Here is a 19,864-nt window from a genome sequence, read left to right as displayed (position 1 = left end):
TTTCAGTAAGTTCTCTTGGATGCCTACAATTCCTCAGCCGTTGCTCCACCATTCTTCTTAAACATCAGCCATAATCCCTTTCAATACGAAAAGTATTGCGACAGCCTCGCATGAAAATACATTCCAAGATTCATTAAACGCTTTTGTGGGATGATGTCATTCTGTGTCTAAAATCTTTAAGGGTGCAATACAAATAAAGCATTGAATGAAAACTATTTTCCCCAAGGTCTACATAAAACCCCCACCATTAGAGTCCAGTTCATTAACATTTATGACCTGCACATTGCCACTGTAATGTCTGCTACTAGCGGCACACTTTTATTACTGTGCACAAAGCACAGATCCCTTCACGGTAAACATTATGTTCACCACTGCACACAAAAACGGCAATTTACATGCATTTGACGTAGCATTCAATTGTAGCGGGTGTCTACGTTGGTCAAAATCAACTTTTTATGTTAAACCCATTCCCCCTATAATTTGTCTACCGTTCTGGTGTTGTGATTTTTCCACCTACATTTTAGTTTTACTGCCGTAGACGTGCATGCACATTTAAATGAAGATAAAGTTGAATAAAGATTTTTGCTCTGCAGACCTTTCATAAGATTATGGAACTTTCACTTTGCTTTTATTGAAATTTCTGCACAACGGTCTTCCCGATTTTTTTTTCCTTTGGACGCATCACAAAGCCGCTGTGCGCCCGGCTCTTACTAACCTTCACCTCCACACACACATCCCTGAACAGATTGCACTGGATGGATTCTCTGCAGTCTATACTAAACGATATGCACAGCCACTGGAACCCACTTGCCAAGAGATTTGTTTTTGGAAGAGGGAATTTGCACCTCAAAAAAAGAGTACGTTGTAGCGACCGTCGCCTTGCAGAACAAAGCTCGCTAAAACTTTTCAATGCACGTATGTCACCGAATAAACAAACGCACGGTTTTGAGCAATGAATAATGTATAATGGCTCTGTGGATGGCTCATTGGCCTTCTAGATATATCTACAGCTCTCCTGCCTGCTCAGCCCCAGCTGCTTCACAGCCGGAATTCCAACTGTCACAGCGCCTTAAATTGCCTCTATAAATCTGCGCACCTTCGACTTGACATGTGCCAAAGGACAATGCAGCTGGCGCTCACTTGTAGGCGTGGCAGGGCGGCCGGTCTTGGCAGTCGCGCTCCTCCTGCAGGTTCTGCGGACACTCCTTCCCGCCGTGGGATGCCTGCTGGATGACCATGCGCCAACGACGCTGCTTTTTGGGGGAACCGCCACCTGCCCATGGAGAACGCAACAGATCGTTTTTTTTGTAATCTTTCTCTATTTAGCATGGGAGGAGAGACAAACTCTGCCACGTGCGCTCGGGGTGTAATGCGTGGTGTTCGGAATATTCTACTCCACGTGCTGGGGAGCTTCTTCGGCAACCTCTTCGGGAAATGAATTTATCTCTTGAGGAAGCTCCCAGCACGTGGAGCGAAATGTCAGATGTCATGCCGAACAACACGTGCTGCAACGCAAAAACAAGGCAGAGAGTGTGACTACAAAATGTGTAAAAAAAACTAAATTGTAATAACCTTCATATTAAGTGATGACTATATGAAGAATGCCTTGCACAAGACAGAATAAATTGTACAGCGAGTGTTGAACGGACTATGTTGGAGAAGCGGTGGTGCAGCGGTTCACGCAATGCGCTTTGCACCTTGCTACCTGAGTTTGATTCCCGGCCTTGGCTATCATCAGTGGTGAGCGATGTCTGAACAGGTCCTGAGTGCCTTCTTCACCGATCCATAATAACCAGTGTGAAAAAAGTATCGAGTAGAACAACCTTAATTGCCGCTATGACTTGGGGAAGCCTTTATCAAGCAGTGGATAAATGAAAGTATGTTCATTTTATTTTTATTCCATGGGAAATGGTATCGAGACTGACAGAGAGCGAGTTCCACAAAAAACGTGACGCAAATTATGCTGTCAATGAGAAGTGCATCATAATGCACGTACAACAGATGAGGAATTAATGTTTAACTCAGTCTATTAACGGCACATCTTATTATCGAGATGGGAGGTGAGTGGGAAAGGGATGACGTTTTATTGGACGGTTAAAAAGTTTAACAACCAATTAAAAAGAACCAATATATGGAAACTTTTACGTGTATCGGGCAGGATACAGCATGGTACAATATGAAGAGATCCTGTAGATTACAGTCAGGGTCTTATTTTTTAAAGTCATTCTACTTCCCATGCAGCACATTCATCAAACATTTGGATTCCTTCAATTGGACGCATGGACAGCCTAGTGAGCTGCCTCAGCTAAAGTGCAATTGAACCGTATGCCTTCTGAGTGTATGTGCAAATTGCAGTATGTTTCAATGGGAACGTTTATACTCAAAGTGTTAATGATGGTTCATGCGCAAAGTGTTAACGATGCGAGTAATTGTATGCGATTGCTTACATTGTGTAAAATGGTGCAACTTTCCTTTACTCCATCGTCAGGGGAGGCTACATATATGTAGTGAGTCTAACTGAGTCGCAGACGTTATTCTTCGGAGGCAACACATTTATTCACAACACGTATATTCAACGGGGTAACTGCCCCTTTACCAGATACAGCCTAGGGTGGTGACCACCCAATTAACTACACTACACACAGGAGTTACAGCGACGATGGATCGGACCCTCATTCGGGTCCCGGCCACGTGTTGGTGCCTCTTCTGACGTAGGACGTAGAGCTTCCAGCTTGTAGACGTGGAGCTTCCAGCTTGTAGACGTGGAGCTTCCAGCTTGTAGACGTGGAGCTTCCAGCTTGTAGACGTGGAGCTTCCAGCTTGTAGACGTGGAGCTTCCAGCTTGTAGACGTAGAGCTTCCAGCTTGTAGACGTGGAGCTTCCAGCTTGTAGATGTTGAGCTTCCAGCTTGTAGACGTGGAGCTTCCAGCTTGTAGACGTGGAGCTTCCAGCTTGTAGACGTGGAGCTTCCAGCTTGTAGACGTAGAGCTTCCAGCTTGTAGACGTAGAGCTTCCAGCTTGTAGATGTTGAGCTTCCAGCTTGTAGACGTGGAGCTTCCAGCTTGTAGACGTAGAGCTTCCAGCTTGTAGACGTAGAGCTTCCAGCTTGTAGACATAGAGCTTCCAGCTTGTAGACGTAGAGCTTCCAGCTTGTAGATGTTGAGCTTCCAGCTTGTAGACGTAGAGCTTCCAGCTTGTAGACGTAGAGCTTCCAGCTTGTAGATGTTGAGCTTCCAGCTTGTAGACGCAGAGCTTCCAGCTTGTAGACGTAGAGCTTCCAGCTTGTAGATGTAGAGCTTCCAGCTTGTAGACATAGAGCTTCCAGCTTGTAGACGTGGAGCTTCCAGCTTGTAGATGTTGAGCTTCCAGCTTGTAGACGTAGAGCTTCCAGCTTGTAGACGTGGAGCTTCCAGCTTGTAGACATAGAGCTTCCAGCTTGTAGGACGTGGAGCTTCCAGCTTGTGGACGTGGAGCTTCCAGCTTATAGACGTAGAGCTTCCAGCTTGTAGACGTAGAGCTTCCAGCTTGTAGATGTGGAGCTTCCAGCTTGTAGACGTAGAGCTTCCAGCTTGTAGACGTAGAGCTTCCAGCTTGTAGATGTGGAGCTTCCAGCTTGTAGACGTGGAGCTTCCAGCTTGTAGACGTAGAGCTTCCAGCTTGTAGACGTAGAGCTTCCAGCTTGTAGACTGGAGCTTCCAGCTTGTAGATGTTGAGCTTCCAGCTTGTAGACTGGAGCTTCCAGCTTGTAGACGTAGAGCTTCCAGCTTGTAGACGCAGAGCTTCCAGCTTGTAGACTGGAGCTTCCAGCTTGTAGACGTAGAGCTTCCAGCTTGTAGACGTTGAGCTTCCAGCTTGTAGACTGGAGCTTCCAGCTTGTAGACGTAGAGCTTCCAGCTTGTAGACGTAGAGCTTCCAGCTTGTAGACGTAGAGCTTCCAGCTTGTAGATGTTGAGCTTCCAGCTTGTAGACATAGAGCTTCCAGCTTGTAGACGCAGAGCTCCCAGCTTGTAGACTGGAGCTTCCAGCTTGTAGACGTAGAGCTTCCAGCTTGTAGACGTTGAGCTTCCAGCTTGTAGACTGGAGCTTCCAGCTTGTAGACGTAGAGCTTCCAGCTTGTAGACGTAGAGCTTCCAGCTTGTAGACGTAGAGCTTCCAGCTTGTAGACGCAGAGCTTCCAGCTTGTAGACGTAGAGCTTCCAGCTTGTAGACATAGAGCTTCCAGCTTGTAGACGTAGAGCTTCCAGCTTGTAGACGTAGAGCTTCCAGCTTGTAGACGTAGAGCTTCCAGCTTGTAGACTGGAGCTTCCAGCTTGTAGGTGTTGAGCTTCCAGCTTGTAGGTGTTGAGCTTCCAGCTTGTAGATGTTGAGCTTCCAGCTTGTAGACGTAGAGCTTCTAGCTTGTAGACGTAGAGCTTCCAGCTTGTAGACGTAGAGCTTCCAGCTTGTAGACGTAGAGCTTCCAGCTTGTAGACGTAGAGCTTCCAGCTTGTAGATGTTGAGCTTCCAGCTTGTAGACTGGAGCTTCCAGCTTGTAGACGTAGAGCTTCCAGCTTGTAGACGTAGAGCTTCCAGCTTGTAGACATAGAGCTTCCAGCTTGTAGATATGGAGCTTCCAGCTTGTAGACGTAGAGCTTCCAGCTTGTAGACGTAGAGCTTCCAGCTTGTAGACGTAGAGCTTCCAGCTTGTAGACGTAGAGCTTCCAGCTTGTAGACGTAGAGCTTCCAGCTTGGAGAACGAAGCGACATCAGGTCCCTCTCAGGGACCCACCTTATATCCTCCCGAGTCGGGGCCGGCTCCGCCCTCGGCCCCGCCCACCTTCGCGAGCGTTCCAGCTCCCTCTCGAGAGCTCTCCTCGGACACGTGGTCACCCCCTAGCCCCCCCACCTAGGGGCCTCTCTGTGGACACTCCGGATCACGTGCCTACGGGGTCAACCAGAGTGCCATGGCCTGGGGCAACCCTGTCCCTGGGCAACCTTGTCCCTGGGCTGACACTCTCCCGCTCCCCCTTGTGGGAGCCCGCACTGCACGCTATGCGTGGTGCCCGTGCTATCCCAGCGCTCACCAAGCCCCACTAGGGCTGGTACTACACCCACCTACGGGGTGTACGCGATGACGGTGCATCATCGTATGCCGTGCTGTGCTAGAGCCGGCCTCACTCAGAAACACACACGGTGCTGTCCACGACATAGGGAAATCGCACGCCACGGCCTTCCCAGGCCGGCACCACACAGTGACATCCCCGATGTCACTACATATATGTTGGACCTCTTGCAGAGCCTGCGTGGCTAGGTCATGTAGTGTCGCGGTTTGCGCTCCACGCAAAAAAATCCAACCACCCGAGTTCAATTCCCGCTCACGGCCAACACCAGTGATGATTATCTGAACTGGTCCTCGGCCTCTCCTAGGTCGACCCAACCTCAAATGAGTACCTGGTGCGGTGTGTAAAATCATCGCCACTAGGGAGCCAAAGACAGTCGGGCATGGTGCTGGCCACCCACCCCCTTGTGTACCATGCCAGCCTTCATAGGTTCTCGCTAAAAGCACTTGCCTCAACAATCTGTTAAGGCTACACGGGGGATCTTTGTTTGTCTTTGTTTGTTTATGTGCAGGTGATCGAATCCTATTTTTAGGTTATGTCTCCGCCAACTCATTTCTGCAATATTGTTCAATGCATGTGTCAGTTTAATACGAAAGGGCTTTGAAATGTTGGTTTAATAGAGGGGAAGTTTATGCTTTTCAACGGACAAAGGTACCGCTAATTTGAATAGGCCATGGGAAATGTCATTCGACAAACACTTTTTAAGATAGGTAACCATAATGTAGGGAGACCAGGTTAAGGAAAAAAATAAGCTGAACACCTTACAATTTATAATGACTTGGGCTATCTATAATTACATCACTCCGTGTAACAATATGGGATAGAATGGTATTTGATATGGAAAAGAAAAAAAAACAAGCCTTTACATTTTTTCTCCCTTCCCATTTTCTTTCCGCATATCACAATATTGAATGTATGCCCATTGACCTTTTGTAAGTAGCAGTGAATTCTGCGTAGCAGTAGAATATGCAGCAAGAAAAAGCTTGCACAGCCCAATGTTTATCATCTGATGTCACGAGTAGACGGTAAATACAAAGAGTCCCTGTCACATGGAGCAAGCAGCATGATTTTATGTATAACACGATAACCCTGGGGCACAGAAATCTTATGGGTTTCTTTTTTGACAAAGAATGAGGAAAAATGAAATTATCGCTCTGCAGTGATGTGGTTTTGGAAACTTTGAAATTATTCCTTGAATTTTCACCTGCAAGTCACTCGCTGAATAGAAAAAAAAAAATTACAAACTTGGCTTCTACGTGGCTTCATTAAAGCAGCCGAGAGGCGTTAAAGCTCTCTATGCCTGAGCTCCGATCTCCTAATTTCTATAAAGTAAAGAAGTCAAAGTGATTTCCTGTTCAAATGAGCATTGAGGCGGTGCTCATCTCCGGTTTGCATTCCTGAGCCAATGGTGGAAATTCAACGATCCTAACATGGGGGCATGTCGATTAAAAGGAAAATCACTGTTGAATTATTTTACAGAGGGACTGATGGTCCATAGTCAACGCGCCAAGCAGCATTTGCGAGATGCGACCTTTAAAGCTGAGACACCTCGCCAGTTCGTAGACAGCTGTTTTTGTTTTGTTTTTGCACGAAAGTATAATGATCAAAAAATAAATATAAATGAAACAACTATTAATTAAGGACGCTAAATGATGACATTAAGACGTGAACAGGGATGGATGTGTAAAAGGCACGCACGCTCTTGGCAGGTAGCAGGGCATGAGCTCCAGTCGCTGAAGGGGGTGGCGATGCAATCCTTGCGGCAGATCAGCACGCACGGCCTCACCGCGTTGGGCCGCTCCTTCTCGGGGCATCTGCACCAAGACGCAAAAAGGGGCATCGTCGTCGTGGCCTCATTAATTTGACCAAGACTCACCGTCATGTCCTATGTCTGCAGCCCTGGCACCAGCGAATGCTCAGCGATGTGTCGGAAGCGTGCAATAGTCACGTCCTTTATTTAGCCAGAAAGGTTAGTCGATCGGCAGGTGGCTTGTGGTGGCGTAAAATATGAGTACTCCCACCTCTTCCAGGACAACTGGTTAGCATGGAGGAGAAAGCCAAATACCTCTGTATGAGCTTTCTAGAGATAGTGGAGGCCCTTCATCCAAACGTGGGATGAGCAAGCAATTGCAGGGCTGTCCCTTCATATTTACATATTTTTTCCCACGAAAGTCTCACTGTCTCAAGACTCTCTATCAGTGGGGTCCTGCACTGCGATGTTAGACCAATTACATTTGTAGTGGGTTCCACGGAGGCACACACTTGACTTGGAGGCAACACTTTTATTACAACACTGGTTAACTGGACCCCAACAGGGTAACTACATTAACGGGTCAGGTCAGCAACATGTTGCCTGATCCACGATGCCGAGCTAATGACCGAAGACTGACGACCGCAGACCGAAGAGACGTAGCCCCGAGAGTTCCATTCCAGCAGACAGCCGTGATCGCTCTTGGGACTTCCCGTTTATGCTCCCGAGTGTGGCCTTGCTCCGCCTTCGGCCACGCCCCCTTCTGGATCTCACCAGAAGGTTCTCGACTAAGCATCACGTGTCCCACGAGCCCCCTTTTAGACCCCCTCGCTACCCTGTCCTGGTCACGTGCCCTCTCGGGTTCACCCAGACTGTCACGTCCTTACTTGCCCTCTCTCAGACCATCACCAAAACTATGCCCCCTAGGGCCCGCTTGCATGCCATACCTACTCTGGTGCCAGAGAGAGGCTCAAGACGCACAGTTCCACTCGTGTGACAGTAGCTGGCGCTAAATACCATAGTGATTATTTACGTCACTACACATTTATGAACCTTAAGCTTTACGTGTAAATTAACTCGAGTACCTGGAGAAAGCACAAGCATTCGAGGGGCTAACGCTCAAAGCTTTCCATATATTATACATTTTAAAAAATCCTGCACTTCCCTCTGCTGGTCACCTTGCAACCTAAGCCCACAACACCTGCTACAGTATACGGCAGACATTCTCCCATCCATATACTAACCAGAATCGGCTTCCGAGAGGGTGAGACAAGGTGATAGAAAGGAGCCAAATCTTTGAGCCCCATGCTGCCGTTAAAGCTCACCTTGTAAATCCTGGGGACACCACAGTGCCCACTTGCACACACCATGCATCCAGGAAACAGAGCATCAATTCATTTGAGAAGTAGGAGTGTGCCAGTACTGGTTCACTGCTAAAAAAAACAGAGTTGGCATCCATCAGCCTCCCTCCCTTGTGTGTCCTGATACCGTGACATGCAAGGACAGTGAGAGAACCAAGCTGGGATTTGGCAGCTGGCTTTGATAATTTCCTCACTGCCCTCATTGCCCGAGGCTAATCCGCCTACCAACATTTACCGTCCGTAATGTATACTCATTTCCATTATAGCTAGCCGCAAGAAATTGTCCTCAAGTAAATAGAAGCAATTACATGTTTATTTTCCTTTTGAATTTTAGAACATATTGTTTATTATCGAAGTAGAGGCAGCCAAATGTTATGCAGGATTAAGATGTTTTCACGTAGCTGTTCCCTGCCTGATATGTTGATGTAATTTTTACTTTCATTTTCACAGTAAGTTTCTCTCGCCAAATATATATTACGTCCATTTGCCACACTTTAACATTTTTTGCATAATTGTGTATGGAAATGTTTTAAAATAACTAATTCCGAAGACTGTGTTTTGTATAAAATACAAAAATCCCAAAAGACCACCCGTCACACCCAACAAGTTAAAGCAATGTCAATAAATGTATCGCCTCGCACATTCACGTATTTACACACACGGAACATGGCGTGAGAGCTGACATACGCCTGCATCCAGAGGGGCGGCTATCGCCTCCCTAAACGTAGGTCATTTGCATATTCTAATTAAGGCTCACTGCAGGTATATCATTAATATTACAAATCCCAAGTGGTGTCTAATAGGGGTGTAACACTACACCGATAAGTCGCATTAATATTAATTATTCTTTTAATAAAATAATAAAAATAAAACATAATACAATAATTCGCAGCCGTCCTCGCCTGAGGACGGCTGCTTGCGTTGTGGCCGAAACGTCGTGAAAATTATTTTATTATGTTTTATTTTTATTATTTTATTTTTTCCCTTCTACGTGACTTTACCGAAAGAACCAAGAAGATGAATCCCTGCAGTCACGAAAGCTTTAAATCGAAAATTAATATTAATTATTAGGCTTTATAATACACGACTCAAGTGCATGTATAGGAATAAATGTTTTCCAATTGGTGTATGTTGTACGTTACAGGAACGTGTGACCACATCATGGACTCGGGGCCGCTGCAGTCAACACAACGTTCAAAAATAATCCCCTCTTGAATCTCATCATGACCCTTAATCGTGACCCCTAATCGTGGCAATTCGTGGCACCGTGCGGAGGTGGGGGTAGAATCGCTACACACTATTAGTGTCTCAGTAATGCAAGCACATTGATTCGACACGTCCGCATCCATTTTTTGTTGTTGCAATAAACACACTTTCAGAACAGTTACACATTTTCATAGCATAATAAGAACTAACGAATGCATGTTCAGGTAAATATCACAAAACATAATTGCGTATGGATGATTTTTCGGTGCTTAAATTCAGACACATAAATCCTACATGTAAGCAGCGTAATTTGGTTAATAAACGAAAGTGTACGTGCTAATTGCAAATATCCATTTCTATTTGATGGTGCTGTGGACATGCAGTAACAAATGAGGCGTTGGTCTACTCTTAAATGGGATGGAACACCTCCCGTCTGACTTTAAATGGCCAGGTAATTTGGATACATGCTAATCTTGATAAAGTATGTTGAATTACATCGTAAATATATATTCGTGAGGAGTGGCTAAAAAGTATGAGGATGATGTTGAAAATGTGAAAATTATCGCTTCACGTTTGTGAAGCAAAATTGTTATGCACGATACTGTATTCTTTGCGAATGTGACTTAGCACAGCCTAGATGCTGGTCAAGAATTGAGAAAAGATTTAAAATTCCAGTGGTGTAATTTTTTTCACTATGTTTCTGCTTTTTTTGTCTTCCACATTATTCTTTAAAAATACGGAAAATGATGACACCACATGAAACAGAAATTAGTTTTAATACGAAAATGACAAATCATATTACTGTGTAGATTGACATTACAATTTAATACGCAGCAAATGAGGGATTGTCCTGTAATTTAAAGCATGTTTTTCATGATGCCTGGCACAAACAGCAAATGTGGTCATATCAAGCTTGTCAAATAATGCGTAATGCTATTTTGTAAGTAAAATCCAAATATGTAATTTATCATAACCATTTCTCCAATTACTCGATATTTGTTGCAGGTTTGAACTATGTCATAACGTATTAGGATTATGTGGACAAGTGTGTTTATAGATAATATGTATTGCGTTATGCATGTGTTGATGTATGACTAAGGACTTGTATACTGTACAGTATACGAGGGAAAACAGACCTTATACATTCGGTATGAGCTGTCTGAAAGACTTTTGATCAACTCTTCATATCTCCCCCCCCCCCTTCGTCAGCAAAAAAAAGAACACCCAGGAGATTGGGAAAAAAAACTAAGTGTATGCATCTGGGAAAACCAATCCCTGCCACGTGACAGATCACATGGTAGACCGTGGCACCCTTGAGATGGCTCAAAGACTTGTGCCAACATCACGAACAATGCCTGTGGCACATGTACTTTTGATAATTTATTGAAGCAAATAATTGCGCAGTCGAATTATTCAACAAGTATATAAAAGTATATTTTCGCTTTTTCGTTAGTATTGTTCACGAGAGATTATCGTTATAATTATGATTATTCTTCCTGCTATTTTGACAGAAGTTACTCTAAGTGCTGGGCAAAATTATTGTTTGGTAGGGCTGAATTAATATTTGTAATGAATATATATTTTAATGAACGTATAAAAAAACAGGTGAGGGCAAGGTTGTCTCACAAGCAGAGTACATGCAAGACTGACGCGCTCAAGTACACGGGTCCACTGGTGACGTCAGTCTGCCACGTGCTCTGCTTGTGGTTATGGGTGGCGGATGTGGCCCAGTGGGAGCGTGTTCGCCACTTGTTGCAGAGGTATATGGTTCAAATCCAGCGGCCACCCTGGTTATTACTGTGTGGGTGTAGTGAACATAATGCTGCTTCTAGTTTTGAAGCATTCGTGACTGCAAGGATTCATACTCTTAGGTTTTTTCGGTAAAGTCACGTAGGTAAAAAATAAAAATAATAGAAATAATAATAGAAATAAAATAATAAATCACGACGTTTCGGAGGCAACACAAGTCTCTGTCATCAGGTGGGACCGTCACAGCTAAATTTACTGTATCAAGTAAATTTACTGTATCAAGTAAATTTAGCTGTGACGGTCCCACCTGATGACGGAGACTTGTGTTGCCTCCGAAACGTCGTGATTTATTATTTTATTTCTATTATTATTTCTATTATTTTTATTTTTTATTTTTTACCTATGTGACGTTACCGAAAAAACCTAAGAGTATAATGCTGCTTCACAGTGGACGCTCAAGTTTCCTGACGTCATTCGCAAGAGGAGGCCGTTGTGTGCCGGCGAAAGGGTCGAAATTTGTCAAATAAAAAAAATATCTGGAAATTACTCAATTGTGACCACTCAGCAATCATCACCCTCTACTGGCAAAACTAATGCCCCAGGTCACTTTTGCAAATGAGAATGGACCTTGTACTCTCAACCAGTCCAGCTTCCAAAGGTTGTTACTGTATTGGCCGTGTTTGAAAAATGCAACCTGGCAAATAGGTGTGGTGGTAACAACACTAAGTCCCGTTAGCCACAGCCACCCATCGTCTATGTGCATAGCAGTTCTTCACATGTAACCCCAGGCATGCTTTCATCTTCTATTCATTAGTGGAGCATACATTTTCCATAACACAGCAAGATATCTTCTAACTCCCTCACTTTGTTTTAATAAGCTACACATTGAGGCAAGGCATGCATTATGCAGTAATATTATGCGAAGTACATACTTGCATGCATATCGCATACGTGTATTCGCATTGTTCTCAGCTGCCAGAATTAATTAAACGTGACCAGCGCCACTATCATATGGCATCTTCTGCTCCACGGAAAATGTCTGCAAGTTTTGTCATGCGGCTCTAAAAATACATAATTGTATTGGCGGTCAAGCCAGGAATGCCAAAATAAATAAATAAGAATTAGTATGTGAAATATGCGCAAATAATTACGTAAAAAAAGAGCTATGTGCATGAGTTAATCAATACATGTTACAATATTTGTGGACAAAGCAGACCTATGTTGAAGTCATGCTCTGAAACCCTTATCATCATCAGCAGCAGCATCCGCCATGATATATCCACTGCTGGATGAAAGAATTTCCAAACAAAATTCCATCCATGGATGGTAATCTTCAGCGAAACGTCGTATAAAATTGTCATAGTTTCGCTTGGCCTTTTCAATATTCCGGTTTTGCGGAAATACCAAATCAATTGGCACATTTGCCCATATGGCGACTTGATTTGATTGGCTCTTTCAGGTGATGCAGGGTAATTGTTAAAAGTGTACAAAATAAATTATGTTTTATAATATCGGTCGTGAAAGTCTACGTATAAAATCTGATTACTTTAATCATACATTTTTACAATGTATAATCGTATGTTTACCCGATAATCATTATGGTAGTAAAACAACAACAACAATAATGCTTAAGCTTTAATAACCCACATAACCAATTTGTGCAAAGCTAGAAAGGACCACATTATTTAGGTTTGACTATTTTTTTTATCTTTTGCTGAGAATTACGTTATTAATTGCATTTGAGTATGTGTATGTGCCAGAATAACTGAAATCCAGCATGTCAAGCAATATTTTCAATGTGATTTATAAGATTTTTGTTAGATGCCATTAAAACCATGCCTTTTGTGATTAATAGTATAACGATAGTACAAAAAGGAATCATCGGTGTCTGGCTAGTCAATACATTTGTTTTAAAAGCTCATGCATATTATGAAATTGACACCTTCAACAGTACAAGAGTATTTCTAAAATAAATCTTTAGTCCTTAATTAATCATACATATTTTTTTTATTTCCTAGCACATGATGACACTGAAACATGTACAAAAAAAAAACCCCTCCAAATGCCGGCATGGTATTTCATGACAGCGTTTAATAGACATCCGTTGAAGTATTTGGGAAGCTTACTTTTTGGTGCCGACCTGCCCAATGCCAATCCGCATGCAGATGACTTTTCGACTTTGGATGCCGGACGAGGAGCAGGAAGGCCCGTCGTGTGGCGAGGACGAAACGCCGACGTGGGCCGGCGTGGTTCCTCGGGTAGACGCCCCAGCCGGGGCAGGTCGGGCCGCCCTGAGGGAGGCGTTCCTGGGCGGGGTGGAGAGGTCCTCTGTGCAAGGCCCCCAGGAGCCAGCCTGCCAGTGGTAGACGGTGCAGGGCACCTGGGCACATGGCTGCCACTCCTGCAGCTCTTGGCCCTCCCCAGTACACGGAGCACCACCTGACATGAAACAATATATATTAAAAAAGAGATGTTAAATTTCGATTTAAAGCTTTCGTGACTGCAGGGATTCATCTTATTGGTTCTTTCGGTAAAGTCACGTAGAATGGAAATAATGAAATAATAAAAATAACACATAATAAAATATTTATTTTATTATGTTGTATTTTTACGTAGAATGGAAATAATAAAATAATGCAAATAAAACATGATAAAATAATTAATTTATTATATTTTATTTTTATTATTCAAAATAATAAAAATAAAACATGATAAAATAATTATTTTATTATGTTTTATTTTTATTATTTTATTATTTCCATTCTACGTGACTTTACCGAAAGAACCAAGAAGAAGAGATGTTAAAATATTTATTTAGATTGGAGGAATCTGATGAGCTATGAAACTCTTCTTCACACATGTTCAGTAAGGGCTGGGTCAGTAAGTGTAGTACTTACTCGCTAACCAACAGTGTGGAGCTGTAAGGGGGATCGAGGTAACGGTGCGCATGGGATTGAGAGCACGTTACTATCAAATATACTTTCAGCGATCCACTATTAAATTGTATAATGTACACAAGGTGAACAGCACCTGCACCCACTGCTGCTAATACATTATTTATACCCAAACGTTGCCGTGCAGGTGGGAAAATATGTCGGCTCGCTTCGCTCAACGCAGAGTCAAATTGACAACATGTGTTGCGTCTCGCGAGGGTGAGCCCCACAGTGTATGCAGGTACCACAAACTGCTCTGTGCATATGCAAATTGAATGCTATAATCATAGCTGTCAAGTTCCTGAAGAAGTTCCCCAGCATGTGGAGTGAAACCTCAGCCATCAATGCCAAACAATGTGTGGTAGAATCCGAAAACACATCGGAGGAGAGGCCTAAAGCGCAGCCGCGAAAGCCTATGTGGTACATATAAGTCACAATATTAAGTCATACCAAGGTATCTTTTCTGCTATGGTGTGGTGACTGCAGGAAAAGAATATTGGTATTTTTGAAAACTCATGACGCATATTCGCTTTGACGGGATGAAAAATTGCTTTGAATGAGGCAATGTCACGAGTTTAGCATTTAAATAGTAACATCAAAAACAATCACTTCGTTATTTGCATTTTATTATAAAGTCTGTCGATATACAAAACACTGCAATACAGTCGTGCTGAAAAGACTGAGAAATGCACATTTTTCCTCAGATAATAATTTAAAATATTTCTACTTGTGTACTTTATGATTTAAGTAAAAATGTAGACATTTAAATATAAAATCCACATTGTGTACCGTAGAAAGTCAGCTTAAGCTTTAATTCAGGAAGGATACGCATTTTCTCCAAAATAATCTGACATTAATGTTTTTAAAAAGTAGATCCACACCAAAAAGTAATCCTTTAATACTATCCCCTATATTAGGACTCAGACAGTCAATGGGCAAACTAAAAAAGAACGAGTGGCTAGTATTAGCACTAATGGTGCCCTGTACCCAACAGGGAGGAATTCCGCAGCTCTGTCGATGGTTTGGTCTTGAAACATATCAGCACCAGTGAGGAAAAAACAATAACGAGTTGCCAAATATATGTAATATAAAATGCAATGGTAAATTCGTACCCTGAAAAATAATGTTGGCACGGTTGGATATGTATGGTGCAAAAGAAATTCAACATAGATACATATAAATTTCCCAAGACAGGGAGAAAAAGAGTGACCAATTTACGCATCCATGAAATGGTCCGACAAATGCCAAAATTTCGTGAGATATGCACTGCATGTAAAATTCGAAATTGCTGTCCCAACTCATTCACATTCCTTCATGTGTCACGTCCACACCACTGTTAGTAGGAGGTGTAATGATTTCAGCGTCTTATCAATTCAGTGACTTTTCCGCTACTCTGGGTCACAGTTACAATTCATGAAAAACATGCGTTTTTTTTACTTAAAACTTTTGTGACTGCAGGAATTCATATTTTTTGGTTCTTTCCGTAAAGTCACGTAGATAGAAAAAATAAAAATAAAGTGAATAAAAATATCACGACGTTTAGATCGCAACACAAGTGGTCGTCATCAGAAAAATGAATCAGCCTCTAAAGGCACACTATTTATAAAGGTTTGGAGATGGATGTAGCCCAAATGTATCAGCAGTACCAGCAATGCCATTGCAGCAGCAATGCCAATGCAGCAGCAATGCCAATGCAGCAGCAATGCCAATGCAGCAGCAATGCCAATGCAGCAGCAATGCCAATGCAGCAGCAATGCCAATGCAGCAGCAATGCCAATGCAGCAGCGATGCTAAGGGTGCTGCTGCATTGGCATTGCTGGTGCTGCTGATACACTTGGGCTACGCCCATCTCCAAAACCTTTATAAACAGTTTGCCTTTAGAGGCTAACCCCTATTCCTGATGACGACCACTTGTGTTGCGATCGAAACGTCGTGATATTTGTATTCACTTTAGTTTTATATTTTCTATCTACGTGACTTTACCGAAAGAACCAACGAATACGTGGCTTTTAACAATGCAGTTAATGGTAGCACCTCTGGTTGCTACAAGGGTCACACGAACCTATTACGTAAAATATTTAAGATGCGACTAACACCATGGATTCCTTAGCATGCGATATGACTCGTGTATCATGATCTGAATAATCAATCATATTTGATTAATTGATCCATCCTTATACTCATATTGGCGAGTGGCTCGTGAAAGCTAAGGGAATATATTAACTCGGTCTCATGCGTTAACATTTATGTGGAGAAAATGTTCAGTGCTTGGCTATGCAGTTGAAAATGCAAAATGCAAAAGAATACAACGCAGGGTAAATGTGTGTGGATAGCCAAGCCTTTGGGGGCTATTAATAAGTTATGCGATTTGGATTAAGATTCTCAATTAATGAGACAAATATTGTCCCTTATAATGTGGTGTGTTGGGGAGCAGCGGTGCAATAGTTAGCGCACCGAGCTATGAACCTGACCACCTGAGTTCAAGTCCCAGCCGTGGCTAACATCAGTGACGAGTGACACCTGAGCTGGTCTCCACACGGCGCACGTCGCTCACCTGCTGTTCACAACCTTGCAGACCCCAGCGGTGGAAATTCTACATTCCTAAGACGGGGAATCACTGTAACTCAATTTACTGACCGCCCCCCCCGAGGGATGGTGAGTCGAGCCAATCCTAACCCAGCCCCGGATTTAACGTCGCAACCTTCCGATTGGGCACCGCCGGTCGAGCGCTGCGTTGGCCGCCCGGGTGCCCGGCACGCGGCCTCGGTTATCCCCGCCCCCCCCCCGCTTCTCACCAACACGAACTGATCAGCGCAGTGAAATATGGCCACACAACCCCCGTGACTGACACAGTGCGAGTGGGGCTCCATCCAGCAGTGGATTGACAAAGGACTGAATTTTTTTTTTTACGCGGTACACAGTTGATAAGATATACGCACGCACGCGTAACACACACAATTGATTATTTATACACACACACGCAAACACAATAATCACGTAAAGTGTTATTGACTGGTGGGAGCAAGTGTTGTTCGTGAGAAAAATTTGCCGATATTGCAGACAAGACACAATGGGGATGTGTGGCCAGAACCACACCTGGCTACATTTATATACTTATTGGTCATCTAAATACACAAGTAAGTAAGAACATTTGATATTGCGCACTCTTATGAGTCGAGTCCATCACTAGTGTGCCAGATACTCATTTAAGGCCGAGTCAACGTAGAGGAGACCTGAAACGGGGTTCAGGTACCATTACGTCTTCGACGTTGGTCGTTGCCAGGAGCCATTGTGTACAGGCCACTGCACCGCCACTCTCCGCACGTGTATAGATAAACAACTAGATACTTACACATTATGCATAATCGATTGCAGAGAAGTGTGCAAATAACAAACTTTACCACACGGGCACTGAAATTAAATACAGCTTCTTTCTAGATTTGAAGCTTTCGTGACTGCAAAGATTCATATTCTTAGGTTTTTTCGGTAAAGTCACGTAGGTAAAAAATAAAAAAAAATAAAAGTAAAATAAAAATCACGATAGCTATCGTGCTGTGACGGTTCCACCTGAAGACGGAAGCTTGTGTTGCCTCCGAAACGTCGTGATTTTTTCTTTTTTTTTAAATTTTACTTTTATTAATTTTAATTTTTTACCTACGTGACTTTACCGAAAAAACCTAAAAATACAGCTCCTTTGTTTAAGCACTGACGATTGATAGCCTCCACATGCTGTGTCGGTGCGGCTGGCGTTCATTGCCCAGAGTGGTATTCAGGACCGGTTCAGATGTCATTGCCGCTCTCAGCCGTGGCCAGAAGTCCCGTGGCCACTTGTGCCGCCGCTCCCACCGCCACCGACACTGACCCAGAGAGATTCAATCATGTATTCTTGGCACAATTTCTTCACGCAGGATGATGAAGACCATCACCATGTACAGCAGGAACTTATTGCAAGCTGGTTAATTAAAGAGTGCCACATCGTGAAGGGGAGTTTGATAGAATGACAGTATATGCAATCACTTTATCTCTTAAGCAGTGCGTTGTGACATTGTGGCATCGTGCGCAATCGTTAAATGCCGCCACGGTATGAACTTAATCGGGGATACTTTGAATAAAAAATAATTGCTGCCCTTTAAGTGACTATACATTTGATAACACAATTACGACAAAGAAGTTTTTTTTTTTTTTGCAATATGTTAATGTATTCATATTCAATACGCTTTACATTTTTTAATACTTGGAGTAATCCAGTTGGGCTCCAAGTAAGCTTGAAATAATTACATTTAAAAAAAACAAGAACCTTCATAAAAATAAAATAATTGCAGTATGGGAATAATTAATCGGACGAATACATTTTAATTAATTAAATGTTAAGCCGCTAGATTCCCTTGGGATAGCCCACACCCTAAATGTATTATAAAGCGTGGTGTCCCGCTATTTTCCATGCGTCTTTTGCCTTCTAACCAATTCACCTGGGAGACTGCATTATCCGCTTGGCTGTTTAATAACCTCTGCATTTGCCTGCAGTGCCCACTTACACTAAGAAATTGGGCCATGCTTGACTGATCCGCTTTTTATGAACTGCTAAAGCGGAATTGTGTTACTTTATTGGGATGTGCCTTTGTGTAAATGAGATAGAAATTGCGCCTGATAAACAAACCCCGCTCCAGAAATGTTGATTTGTCTGGCATGACAGCTCGTATATTTTCAACCCTTTGCGATTCCACTTCTGGACGAAGGCCTCCGCACACTGGGTCCGTCATAGGGGGTTTTGACCTCGCTGCACCTGCTTGGTTGGGGTGAGTTTGTGTAGCGGAGGTGGGTGGGGCCACTGATGTTAGCCGTGGCCAGGAATTGAACCTGGGTTTCCGTGTCAATAGCGCAGTGCACTAACCACTGTGCCACCACTCAACTCCCCCCCACCACCCCCTCCGCCCCAACTTCGAAATTTTTATTGGAATGTGCCTTTGTGCAAATGAGATATAATGGGCCGTTCATAAATGACGTCACGCGATTTTGGACGATTTTTGACCCCCCCCCCCCCTCGTCACACGGCGTCACAAAAAGTCAGACCCCCCCCCCTCAAATATGACGTCACAAAGCTCTGCCCCCCCCCCCCCAAAAAAAAAAACATGCTTCAAATCGCTTTAAACTATTGTCATTGTAGTGCGTATCTAATGTGCTGCTGCACTCTGATGTTGTAGGAGAAAACATTTATTTAAAACATCTATTTAATTAAGTAGAACGTGTTGTCTATATTTATTTAAAGTTGCGCATTTTGATGTGACGTCACATTTCTCAAACCCCCCCCCTCCTCGTCACACATCGTCACAAATGTCTGACCCCACCCCCCTCCCCCAGGTGCGTGACGTCATTTATGGACGGCCCCTAAATCAAAATCTAAGAATGGCAACTCAAGCTTCACCACCCACCGTCGGAGGGATGGGCAAGCACGGCCCTGCCACGGCTCTGTCGACCTTCGCCTGACTTCCCCGAGCAGGTGAACGAACACGGAGACCAGTCGGACCACTGGGCGAGCACGCAGTCTCCGGGACAGGGCACCCGGCAGGGCAGCTTGGCAGGGGGCTCCGCTCGGCCAGAACACAGCTCCCGGGACACCTGCTCGCCTGTGACCGCACAACAATAGGCAACGTCAACAATAGGCAACGTCAACAATAGGCAACGTCAACAATAGGCAACGTCAACAATAGGCAACGTCAACAATAGGCAACGTCAACAATAGGCAACTTCAACAATAGGCAACGTCAA

General features: G+C 43.7%; 1 protein-coding gene across 4 annotated transcripts in view; it reads right to left on the bottom strand.

The window, feature by feature from the left end:
* The window catches only part of LOC144941816 (thrombospondin type-1 domain-containing protein 7A-like), a 233,921-nt gene that overhangs the window by 95,406 nt on the left and 118,651 nt on the right, over positions 1 to 19,864 (bottom strand). For all 4 annotated transcript variants that reach the window (XR_013639273.1, XM_078868309.1, XM_078868287.1 and 1 more), the window contains 4 exons: positions 19,528 to 19,722; positions 13,292 to 13,604; positions 6,798 to 6,913; positions 1,141 to 1,273 (listed from right to left, as the gene is read on the bottom strand). Coding sequence is in view for 3 of the 4 variants with exons in the window: in XM_078868309.1 (XP_078724435.1) it covers positions 1,141 to 1,273; positions 6,798 to 6,913; positions 13,292 to 13,604; positions 19,528 to 19,722 (757 nt within the window). In the remaining variant the exon portion in view is untranslated. The remainder of the gene's footprint in view (positions 1 to 1,140; positions 1,274 to 6,797; positions 6,914 to 13,291; positions 13,605 to 19,527; positions 19,723 to 19,864) is intronic.

The sequence above is a fragment of the Lampetra fluviatilis genome, chromosome 2 (genome assembly GCF_964198595.1).
Source record: "Lampetra fluviatilis chromosome 2, kcLamFluv1.1, whole genome shotgun sequence".
NCBI lineage: Eukaryota > Metazoa > Chordata > Hyperoartia > Petromyzontiformes > Petromyzontidae > Lampetra > Lampetra fluviatilis.
Note: the sequence above shows the minus strand (reverse complement) of the source record. Positions and strands in the feature narration are given on the sequence as shown.